The sequence below is a fragment of the Vicugna pacos genome, chromosome 19, assembly GCF_048564905.1.
Source record: "Vicugna pacos chromosome 19, VicPac4, whole genome shotgun sequence".
Classification (NCBI taxonomy): domain Eukaryota; kingdom Metazoa; phylum Chordata; class Mammalia; order Artiodactyla; family Camelidae; genus Vicugna; species Vicugna pacos.
In genome coordinates, this window is record NC_133005.1 from 14,036,625 (window position 1) to 14,049,066 (window position 12,442).

Below are 12,442 nucleotides of genomic sequence, written 5' to 3' on the forward strand. Positions count from 1 at the left end.
CTGGCTAACTCATAAATCTGAAGTTTAGTGTTAGTTTATTGGGCTAACAAGCTAACTCATAAATCCAAGCTCAGCAAGTGTCAGTAACGTGATCTGTTCCAAATTGATAAGCGCCAGTGTACTGATTCCTCGCTTTTTGTTGTTTGAGCCTTATTGCCTAGTAGCCCATACTTGTAATTAACCCTATAAAACCTCATGTGCATGTCTTGGAGGTGCTCAGAGCTTCGGAGCAGAAGCCCCTCTGAGCCCGCCGGTGTAATAAATCTGAGTACTCCAGCCCTCCGAGTGGTGCTTGTTTCTTGGCTGGCCTGTCATTTCCATAATAATAGGAGCAAATGCTGGGAGGCTGTGTGCCAGGGAACACTGTGAAACTACATCAGGAAGATGGCCAGGGGACAGATCAGGAAGGGCTTTTGATACAGTATTAAGTAACCAACTACCTAAAACCTCAGTGGCATCCAACAAATAGCACATGTTTCTCACTCATGATTGCAGAGGGACTGGGCTGACTGTGCCCCTCTTGTCTCTCAGCCTCTCTAGGACCCTCCCAGGACCAGTGGGCTAGTCTGGGAGTGTTCTCTTCATATTACCTAAAAATTCAGGAGGAAAGCAGAAGCATGGAAGACCTCTTAAATTCAAGCTTGGAACTAGCCTGCTCTCCCTTCCCTGGCTTCTATTCACCAAAGCAAGTCATTTGGCTGAACCTATGTCACAGGCAAGGATACAATCTCCACCCTTTGGTGGGAAGGAGAGTGAGGTCACATGCCAGAGGACTGGAAAGGGGGGTGTAGGAATTGGGGCTGGTGGTGCAGTCTGCTGCAAGTTCTCTCTCAGAAATGCTGGGTTTCAGGTACCCATAGGTTTGTCTAAAATATGGTGAGAAAAAATCATTATTTCAACTGAAATAGAGGTGAATTTGAATGATGAACCCAGAAGTCCCACGACCCCAAACATGCACACTGCAGACACCATCCCACACCAACTTGTTCAGAATCTCTGGAGTGAGCTGGGGAATCCACGCCGTAACTAGTTCTCCAGATGATGACTCATGTTCACCGAAGTGTGAGACCCACTGGCAAGTAAATGACAAAACAAAGAAAAGGACCCTGAAGGAAATCCCAAAAGGAAAAGGGTGAAAAGGAGAAATGGCTCCCACAAAGGATACTGGGAAGAGTGAGAAGAGGAATAAGAGAAAACCAAGAAAGAGTTTCTCAGACACTAAAAAGGAGAAGCTGCAAACTCAAGTGTGTGTAATTGTGTCACTGGCTGCCCACAAGTCAAGTAGGATGAGGATGAAAGAAGTCCTGTATATTTTGTAATGAGGAAATATTGTATGATCAGGACACAATACTGACCCCAGGGGTATCATTATACCTGTTCTGCAGATGAAAAAACAGGATATGAAATAAAATGAAGGCACTCCATCTCTTCCATCTCTTCTTTCATGGGCTTTGTATTATCCTGATGAAATAGATTAATTCCAGATTTAACCTTGATAGGTCAACTAAAAAGTCAGTCTCTGGCTTTTTGTTAAAAAAAGAAAAATGACATTTTTTATGTTCATTGGTTCCCATATCATGCCAGATATTGCTACTGAGTCCAAACTCATTCTGCTCGCTGCATAACAGGCCGATAAATTGGGAGACGAGATGTTGGGGCAAGGAATAGCGACTTTATTCGGAAAGGCAGCAGACCAAGAAGATGGCAGACTAATGTGTTGGAGAACCATCCTCCCCCAGTCAGAATACAGGCTCCTTTTATACAAAAAGACTCTCGGGAGGGGGCGTGCTTGGTTGTTGCAAACTTCTTGGTGTAGGAATTCTTTGTTCTTGCACTGTTGATGTGGGCCTGTTCATGGTGCTGCTGCAAAATCTCCAACAAAACAAATGTTATTCTCTATTCTGCAACTTGTTATCTTTAGGTATGTGCAGAGCTAACAAGACTAAGTCCAGAAAACAGGGAACAGGATTGAAGTCAAAGGAACAGATCTAATATGGAGTCAGATTTGTTCTTTTCTATTGTAATATTATTGATAGCATACTACAAAAAGGCTATTTCCAATAACTGTTTTTCTTCTTCATTATTTGTACTGTTAGTCTTCTTGTCAAAGGATGTCGAAGAGTATATCTAATGCTTGGGTTTCCAAGAGATTCTAAAACACAGCACCCCTAATCACTTGTCATACACTTTTTCTGAATGCCAGAACTCAAGATTCAGTCACTAGAGAGTGGATGCTGGGGACAGCTTGGGAGGCACTCTGTTAACCAGGAAACCCTCAGATTAAGAGGTTCTCATATTGGGTTATCAAGGTAATTGATCCTATCCCTCTCTGCTTCTCTTGCCAGCACCTTGATTTAAATGTGATTTGTTCAAATGTACTATCTCATTTTAAAAATATTACATCGAAGTTCTATTTCAAAGAAATACCTTGTAGCATAATTGGGGGTAGAGGGTTGCAATGTGGAAATGTGAAAGCATCCACTAGTGCCCTCCCCCAACACTGAAGGAAACCCTAAACCAGATCCAAACACAGAGTATGGGCAGAAGACAAAGCTGAGGGGCTCCCCATTGAGACCAAGAACCTCAATGAACTTGAGCCTGGACCACTGATAAACCAACGAGTGTCTGCTGCTTGAAGCAATGGCCAAAACCAGTACTGACTGTGCTGGTTCAGGTTTATCTCTGCTGGGTCTTTCCTCTGAGCATTTAAGTGGGATCTCAAATGCCTGGTGAACATTACGTAGCAGGCAAATCAGCAGCTCTACAGCATCTCTGTCAAATTCTATTGATTAAAATTCTATTGTATAACTAAAGTAATTCACTTTCAGACTCTCAAAAAGGGAAATCTTCCTGAGCAGAAATATAATGAGTCTGAAAAACATGCCCATAAACCTCTGCCTTTGTTCTCTCTCCTCTGGGCTTTGCAGATTCAACCCACACACACCTACACACACACACACACACACCTACACACACACACACACACGCATACACACCACACACACACACCCCTACACACACATACACCACACACACACACACACAAAGCTGGGTTGGTAAGCAAATCTTGCCCAAGCCATCCACACTTGATTGCAGGTAAAAGAAAAGTTACCATTAATTAATTTGATTTTGAAAGTTAACGAGAATAATTGACCAGACCTTCATCTTTCCTTGCTGTACATCACTGTGGAGTTTGGGAAGAGAGGACCATGGCTGTCATATCAGGCAGTAAAAGGTAGTGGTTGCAAACGTGGCTCAGGGTACAAAGCTGCATAGGTTAAAATCCTGGCTCTGCTCGATCTGATCATAGACCTCAGGCAATTTACCAGACCTTTCTGTGCCTCGGTGTTTTGAAATATAAAATGGAGGCTCCCCCTCCTCAGGATCTTGTGAGGATTGCATGAGTTATTACAAAGAACACGCTTAGATGGATGCCTGGGATGCAGAGAAAGCCCGATAATTGTGAACTCTTGTTAATGTTTCCAGAAGCCTCAAAATAACTTGCAAAAGATGCTAATTGTTCCCCTGCCATAAGGTTTTGAAACCTCCAGAGTTGGGGGATGTCAAAAGTTAGGTCCCAATGCTTAGGCAGTGAGACCCCTGCTGGCCAAAAATGCTACTGCTAAGGCAAACCCTGCTGAACTCTGAAGCACTGGGGGCTAACAGATTGGTGAGTGTTAGTTACTAAGGACATCTCTCAGGATCAAGTTTAACCTGGCAACAAAGCTTAAGAAACACATTTAATGTAAAGCTTCCATCTTGCTGAGACAGGAGAGGAGAGCCGTGTAGGAGCCTGGGTGGAACCACTTTTCTCCCCCAGAGATTCATTCTGCCTGCTTGACAAACCAGACTAGTCATCTGGTCAGAGTTAAATTTTACTAAAAAATAGACTTCTTTCTATAAATCAACTATACTTTGATAAAAATAAATAAAAATAAATTAATTTTAAAAATAGGCCTGTTTTACCCTAGGTGTTATCTGGTTCCAATTTTGCCCTATGAATATTCGAAGCTGAGGTTAAGTCTAAAAAATCTGACGACTCCTGAAAAAAGAAGATGAAAGAGGAACAGAAAAATTCTCTCCTAACTTGAATTTTTATATTATTTAAAGACATGCAAAGCCTAGAGAAGCTCCTGAGAGATGCTGTAATCTATGGCCAGCCCCGAACCCGCAGAGCTTGGAAGAAGATTCTCATCCTAGTGGAGGGCATCTACAGGTATGTAAATAACCAGGTGTATGTTAACACTGAGACCCACAGCAAGCTGACAACTGGGGCAAGCTGGCCTCTTCTCGCTAAATGGAAGAAGGAGCTAGATGTACGTGTTATGGAGGGACCTGAGCCTGAGCTATCAACGTGTGATGTTAGGTGTTGGGTCACCTGCCTCTTTAGTGACCACACATATGGCGGAGCACCTTGGAAGCTGGTGTACTTGAGAAGGTGTCCTTAGAAAATTCCCCACAGGGCATTGCTAACTTGCGTTGATTCTTTCCACTACGTCTGACTGCCCCACAGTTTCAAAGGCCTATAGGGGCTGGGTTACTCAACATCACACTCTTTGTCTTCACGGCAATAGTGAATGTTGCTGACGGGCGCATGGCAGACCCTAATTCAACATGGCACCCAAATTCCAGTTCCTTGGGGAACTTGGCCAATTGTTGGCATCAGAATGTAAATGGCCTGCACATTTTTCTCAAGGTAAGACTAACCTGGATTGCAATTCTTTATCCAGAGCTGGGAAGAGGGGGAGATGGTCTTTGCATCTGATGGAATGCTCAGTTTTCCCACAGCTTTTAGGCTGAGCAGACAAAACATCCACTAAGCTATTCAGAGCTGCACTTTGATACTGCAGGTTGTGATTGAATTTGCTTCATTCTCTTTCTAAATCTGTTATAGATACTGGGATTGGAATTACCTCTAAGCTTCTGTTCTGGTGGATGCCCAAGTCCATAGGTCAAGGAAACAGTATCTTGGAGCTGCTCCCTCCTAAAAGAATTCTCAATTCTCATGTTAGAGGAATCAAGGGTGATGTTTCCTATGAAATGATTCTAGAAAAATGAACAATACTAAAAGGAAGGGAATGAGGGCTTAATTTCCCAACAAGGAGGAGTGTGGCTGCAAAGGAGGCTGGAGATCAGAAGCAGCATTTCTTTCAAGCAGCTGATCTAATTGCTGCTGTTAGATGTAGCCGGTGTCCAGGTTCTTGTCATGTCCCAGAATGAATTCAGAGACAAGACTCAGACATTAAGAAAGCAAAGTGAGGATTTATTAAGGGATGGATAATACACTCTCAAGGCGAGAGCGGACAGGCTCAGGCAAGCAGCTGCCCTGAGGTTTTTTGTTTTGTTTTGTTTTGGTTACACAGAGTGTAAAAATGAATGGGAAAAATACTTATTGGGAAGGGAAAGATTTGGGGTCATATTCCCTGATTTTCATTCTAACTCCACCTTTCCAAAGGGAGAAGGGATTTTTGCCCTTATTAAGTCTGATTGGAAGTGTCATGGCTTCATGCATGATGGATACTTCTAATATGCAAGGCTAACTTTATTGAAATGAGGGTTTTTGCTCATGAGAGCAAAAGATTGTATTTGAACCCTGAAGATTCTTGGCTTTTCTCACCTTTCTTTGTTGGCCTCCAGGCCACTCACCACCCCAAAAGATGTGACCACTTATAAGCTCAGAAGTTCCTTCTTTTCCTTCTCTGCCCAGGGACCCCTGATGCTTACATGATGTATGGTTTCTGTATTTGGTCAGTGCCCTCCTTCCTGCCCAATTCCTGCCACTTGGCCCATGCACCCCTTTCTCTGTTCTTACCTAGCTATCTGCTCTAACATAATCACTCCCCCACCAAGTGCACCACCCAGGCATGTTGGGCAATTTCCAGTTGACACAATTGTAGTAGAGGTCTGCTGGCATCTGGTGGACAGAGGCCAGGGATGACACTAAACCTCCCACAATGCACAGGACAGTCCCCCACAACAGAGAATTATCCAGCTCAAAATGTCAACAGTTGTAGGTTCTGTCTGACAGAAGTCCCACTGCGATGGAATGAATTACTCAAGACTGGGTGGAAAGTCAAGAGAGTGAGAGTGAGTTGGAGACCAACTCCCCGAGCCTCTCAAATACTCCCATATTTATTGTGCACAATCAAAGAAAAGATCACAAGCAATTGTGTCATGGAGTGCAGGAGCTTAAAGAAAAACAGGATAGGGTAGAGATCAGAATTCCACATGGGTACAAAGGGTTAATTTATCCTCAGGGCAGTCACGGACGGAGGGAAACAAGGTAAATTCTTCAGATGTAAGAAGCTGATTACAGAACAGACCACTAGACCACCAGCTTCTTGACTTGGGTATTATAGACTTTAAACAGCAGAAAGCATGCCCAGCGTTTATAGCTGAGGGCATGGGTCCTCACTTTGCAATGAGCAGAGTAAACCCTGAACTTATGCTTATGATAAACAAGCCATGTCCTGTGCTTATAGCAAGGGACACACAATGGCTCTGCCATTGCAGAAGGAACCCTAAGCTAGAACCCCAACTATGCAAGCAAGGCATTATCTCTGCTTTTTACAGCAAGGAGACAGCAGTGCAGAAGCACAGGCTCCTGCTAGCAAAGCACATTTGTTCTTCTTAAAGGTCACAAGTGGCTGGTGTCTGTTACAATTTATTAACCCAATCATGGGCTCCCACAAATAGTGTGGAGGTTGAGAAACTCTGATGTAGAAGAGTTTAACCACTCACTGACCCTGAACGTACTCCTTTTAGGAAATAATCTCATCTTGACCCTGGGCTGCTGTAACCTCAAGCCTCGGTCTTTCTCCCTGGGTGATGTGTGCCAGATGCCAGTCTGGGACGGGAGCCCTTGTCTAAACACCCATCAGCCAGGCCTGGGTCCACTGAGGGAGGGAAGCTCCTTTAACCAGAGGAAACAGAACCCAACTGCACATAAACAGAACTCAGCTCCACTGAAGGGCAGTTGGGTTCTCAGTCCTTTGATCATGGCTGGCGTTAAGTGGACTACCAGGGCTTCACTGTCAAATATCCCCACCAGTTACCCAGAGAAACCACCCCAGTGGCAGTGCTTCTTAATGGCGGTGCTGGGCCTGGGTCCTACTGTGATCCCAGGAGAACAGGGGAGCCAGGTCTGGACTTTGGCTCCAAGACAGTGTGGCACCAAACTGCAGATGAGGGTTCACTAGCAGTGGTGATTGCCCAGTGAGACGAACTACCTCAAGGCACTACAGTGAGTGAGGACTTCTCACGCTACGGTGTGGTATCTGGACCAGCTGGGCAGTTCTGCTCCACTTGGCATGGCTTGGGGTCATTTATGGGGCCACATTCAATGAAGTGTTCAGCTGGGGCTGGAGCTTCCAAAATGACCTCACTCACACATTTGGGCTCTTGGTACTGGCAGTAAACTGAGGTGCCTTATTTCCTCCTCTTCCTGGGAAGCTGTTGTCTCTGTCTTGCAGGCTTTTGTCATTCAGCAGTCTAGCTGGAGCTTCCTTACAACACGGCAGCTGGCTTCCAAGAGGATGAAAGCAGAAGTTGCCAGCACTTAAGGGCTAGGCCCTGAACTGGTACAGCATCACTGTGCTGTAACTTATTGGTCACAAGGGCAGCCAAGATTCAAGGGGAGGGGAAATAGACCCCACCACTATGTGGGAGGGTTGGCTTGTGTGTACTGGGCTGGGAAGACTTGCAGACAGCCACCTTTGAGGGCAATCTACCACAGCACCTCAAGCAACCTGATCTATATACAGAGAGATGTCTCCACTGTCTATGGACATGGTTCACAGAGTGATTTCTTTTATCTTATCTGCACAGAAATACTGTCTTTAGATGAGACTGTGACCTAAAAGGCTGGAAACAAGGCATCTCTTAGACAGGTCTCAGTGCCTCTTGGGGACTCAATTTCTTCATCTGTAACATAAGGCTAGCCTAGACTAGAATTTTAGAACATACGGATGTTCTTACTTGCTGCTATACCCAGAAAATGAAACTATTTTGCATAAAATTTTCCAAAGGGTCAGGGTTAGGAATGTGAAATCAATGCTTCACATATGCACTTCTACTCTTTAGAGATATATTATAGACACATACTTGCTGTCTACACAAAGCCTCCTTAGAGTTTTCCCTCCCAGATCTTTTTTATCTATGACTTGTGGTTTGCCCCCACGGGCAAACTTCCCCCACCACAGGCAACTCACATAAATCAATTTTCAAAACTCTAGAAAAGAGCAGCCAACAAAATCAGACATTTTCAGGTAGGTATCAAGATAGAAAAGCTACACACTAAGTCTGAGAAGTCACTGCAAATGGTACAGCCACTTTGGAAGGCAGTTTGGTGGTTTCTTACAAATATACTCTTACCTTACAATCCAGCAATCCTGCTCCTTGGTATTTACTCAAAGGAGCTGAAAACTTGTGTTTTCAAAACCCTGCACACAGGTATTTATAGCATCCTTATTCATAATTGCCAAAACTTGGAAGCAACCAAAATGCCCTTCAGTGTTGGTGCTTGGATAAATAAACTGTGGAACATCCAGACAATGGAATATCATTCAGCACTAAAAACAAATGAGCTATTGAACCATGAAAATCCATGGAGGAAACCTGAATGCATATTACTAAGTGAAAGAAGCCAATCTGAAAAGGTAACATAGTGTACAATTCCAACCTCATAATGCTCTGGGAAAGGCAGAACTATGGACACAGTAAAAGTATCCTCGGTTGCCAGAGGTTGGGTGGGGAAAGAGATGAAGAGGTGGAGCACAGTGAATTGGTGGCGCAGTGAAAATAGTCTGTAGGATATTATAATGATGGATACATGGCATTATACATTTGTCCAAACCCACAGAAAGTATATGAGGAAGAGTGAACCCTAATACAAACTATGAGCTTTGAATGATGATGTATCAATATGGGTTTATCTGTTGTAACATTGGTACCACTCTGGTGGGTGATGCTGATAACAGGGGAAGTTAGGCATATATGGGGCCAGGGGTATGTGGGAAATCTCTGTACCCGCCACTTAATTTTGCTATGAACCTAAAACTCCTCTGAAAAATAAAGTCCTTAAAAAAAAAAAAAGCACAAATGCTACATCCAACACCCATTGGTCTAGGTAACTATGTAACAGCCAAACTGTTTTGACTGAATGCCTTAAATTTTGTTATTTTTAATACATCAAATTTATTAAATAAATTAAGTAAGAAGAAGGGAGAAGTTATCTCTCTCTTACAGTCAATTGACTCATTCTTGAACTAAGATGATGGGTGGCTTGAATTGCTTGACAAGCCCCTTTGTGGGGTAAGGGTACAAGTCCGTGAGTTTTCACAGAACTTGCCTGTCAGTTCAGTCAAAATGGTACCCAGTGTAGACGCAGCTGACAAAGTGTTCGGAGAACTGATTAAAGACAAAGGTTCTTTTAAATTCATTGTGTTCCAGAGGCACCACGTAAATATGAATGTTGATTTTTCTTGCTTATTTACTGCCTTGTTTACTTGAACTTGAAGTGTTTTTGCAATTTATAATACCATGTAAATTTACCAAATTACAATAATACCATGAAAAATTTAGCAGTTGGGACTAAAACAAAATTTATCTAGAGCAGTGGTTCTCAGAGTACTGTCTCCAACCAGCAGTATTGTTATCTGGAGCTTGGTAGAAATGCAAATTCTCAGCCCACCTCAGACCTACTCATCCAGAAACTCTGGAGGTGGAGCCCAGCAATCTGTGTTATAACAAATCATTCAAGGGATTCTGATGCTCACTCAGGACTGAGAACAACTGCCCTGAAGGAAAAGAAAGAAGGGACAGCACCAGGTGCCTCGAATAAGACTGAGTTCATGAGGACTGGACAGGAGAGCCTAAGGATTTTCTCCTATGCATCAATTAATGCTATGATGTCTTAAAGTTCTTTTGTGTGTTTTTAATTCCTTCTTTTCATCTTCGGTAATTCAAGCACTGAGTTTAGGCCACACAGAACTGGCCAAAAAGATAGTAGCAGACTGATAAAGATGGATCACCACAGAGTAACTTAATTAAAACTAGCAAAATCCCTAGGATCCAATGTGATCAGTCTAGCTACACTAGGTGGCTTTACAAAAAAATCATCATCAAGGCAGTGAGCTAGTTGTTTGCTTGGGAATTAGCAATAACAACTCAAGGCATGTAAATCCATTGAATGTAAATTATTTTTCCCCAAGTAAAATACTGCCAGAGTAGCCTTACAAGATTGGGAAGGTTTTCTCAACCAAATAAAATATGCCTTAAGAGAAAAGGAGAGGCCTGTCGCTGTCATCCCTGTCTGGCGTCGGGCAGGCTGTCTGAGAAGTACTGAAAGGGAGGTGACACAGAGCTTCCCAGGAGGGTGCTGCCTGGTGACCAGCATTTCTTCTTATGCTCCAGCATGGAAGGTTCCATCGTGCGTCTGCCCCAGATCGTGGCCCTAAAGAAGAAATACAAGGCTTACCTCTACGTAGATGAAGCTCACAGTATTGGGTCTGTGGGCCCCAGCGGTCGTGGTGTGGTGGAGTTCTTTGGAATGGACCCCAGAGATGTTGATGTGTGCATGGGCACATTCACCAAAAGCTTTGGAGCCTCAGGAGGTTACATAGCTGGAAGGAAGGTAAGAGAGAGGTCCCTTGCATCTGGGAAGGCAGTCTTTGGGGTTCTCTGATTCCCATGAGTGCTCCAGTTCAGCTCAGCACACCTTGATCCATCAGCACAGGTAGCTGCAGTGTGATCACAGCCAGGTCAGACCCAGAAGGTCAAGGAGCTCACCCTCTGATAGAGCAGATGAGCCTGTGATGAGTGATCACGTGAGCATAAAAAGACAGCACTGTGTTCACAGGCACAGACTTAGTACAAAGGAGAGGGGTGATGACCTCTACTGGGCAGAATCTAAGAAGTCTTAGAATGAATGCCAGTCTTGTAGACAAATGTTGGGGGAGAGTATATTTCAGAAAGAGGGACTCATGAGTATCAAGCCACAGAAGTGATAATGGGATGCTACAGAACTGCAAGTAGTTTGGTTCATGTGGCATGAAAAACAAAAGGTGGGTGGTAGAAACAGTGGACAAAGGTCAGGTGTTAAGGAGTCTAACCCTGTGTTACAAGATGTGGGTTTTAAGAGTTTTAATCAAAATAGCAGCAAGATCAGAAATGCCTTTTGTTGAGATTTTCCTCTGCAAAATAATTCTCTCCTACAATTTTGGATGAGCTATGGGTCAAGATTTGTCATCCTCCAATATCTACATGACTTCAGATTCTGATCTGACGGGATTAGACTCTTAAGTGTGTGTTACCCTCTGTCAACCGAAACAAAATCCACAACCTAAAAGCTGAGTGTTATGGGTTTTTTTGGTGGATTTTCTGAGGACTCAAACCCAGGAGGCAGCCTTTCAGTCACTCTAAGAGATTGTTCTAAAGTGGCAAGGCAGAAGCCAGGATACATGAATTTTTCCAGAAAAGATCAGGTGGTCGGAACATCAAAAGATTACTGTTAATTAAGGAAAACCAGACATCTCAAGTTAAGGAAATTAGTGCTATTTAGGGTCAGTATCCTGTTCTTTCCCATCCTGAGTACTTTGGGGACACTTTTGGGGGTGGCAGCAGAGTCTGGGCTGTCTGTTTGTCTCCATCCTGACTTCCCTTCGCTCACCGTCAGGGGGTGGCAGCAGCGGCTGATGACTTGATGGCCACAGCATCCTTTGTTTACTAATATAGCTTGCAACATTTTTTATTCACACCTTTCATTCTAGTGCTAATGTCACCAGGGGGGTTGCCAATACAAAACAAAGGTTCAAAAAAATTGTAAAAGAAGAGGGAGGAGAAGGAGAGGAAAAATATGAAATATTAAAACCTGGGTTTGAGGGATAAGACTCAGCCATCTGCTCCCTCATATGACGGTTTTATCCAAATCCTAGTAGCTATCTCCTACAGGTCTATGCCTGCCCCAAGACACTGTCAGGGTGGTGTTGGCTCCACCTATGAGGGCACAGCAGGCCCAAAAGCAGTGCATGCAGGTGGTGGCTAACAGCTCATCTGAAATTCCCAAATCCTTACTCATCGTTACCAGCAGGAACAGGAGATCAGACTCTTGGAAACCAGTTCAACAGACCATGAATTACAGTGGAAAACAGTCTGGTTTTGAAAGCCCAGAATTTAGAACAACAGATTTTATTGTGGCCACTCACACTGCCACGAGGTGCACAAATGCTTAAAATGTCCAGAGCTTTCAGTGGTCTTCACCCTTCCATAAGCATCATTATCTTCCGAGCTCAGCATGTTCATCCTCCCTCCTCTGGCCTGAGGGAGTTAGCTGGGAGATGCTAAAAACATAGGGAATGCCCAGGATGCTACAGAACTCGGCTGAATCTGGTGAGAGGTTAAATGTTCCTCTCCTTGACTGTCAAAGCCGTGGGATCAGAGCAAA

At 43.9% G+C, this 12,442-nt stretch overlaps 1 protein-coding gene across 2 annotated transcripts in view; it reads left to right on the plus strand.

Moving 5' to 3' along the window:
• Positions 1-12,442, plus strand: part of LOC102535721 (serine palmitoyltransferase 3-like) — a 143,913-nt gene that overhangs the window by 95,766 nt on the left and 35,705 nt on the right. For both annotated transcript variants that reach the window (XM_072943806.1, XM_072943807.1), the window contains exons 7-8: positions 4,111-4,216; positions 10,414-10,633. In XM_072943806.1, coding sequence (XP_072799907.1) covers positions 4,111-4,216; positions 10,414-10,633 — 326 coding nt within the window. The remainder of the gene's footprint in view (positions 1-4,110; positions 4,217-10,413; positions 10,634-12,442) is intronic.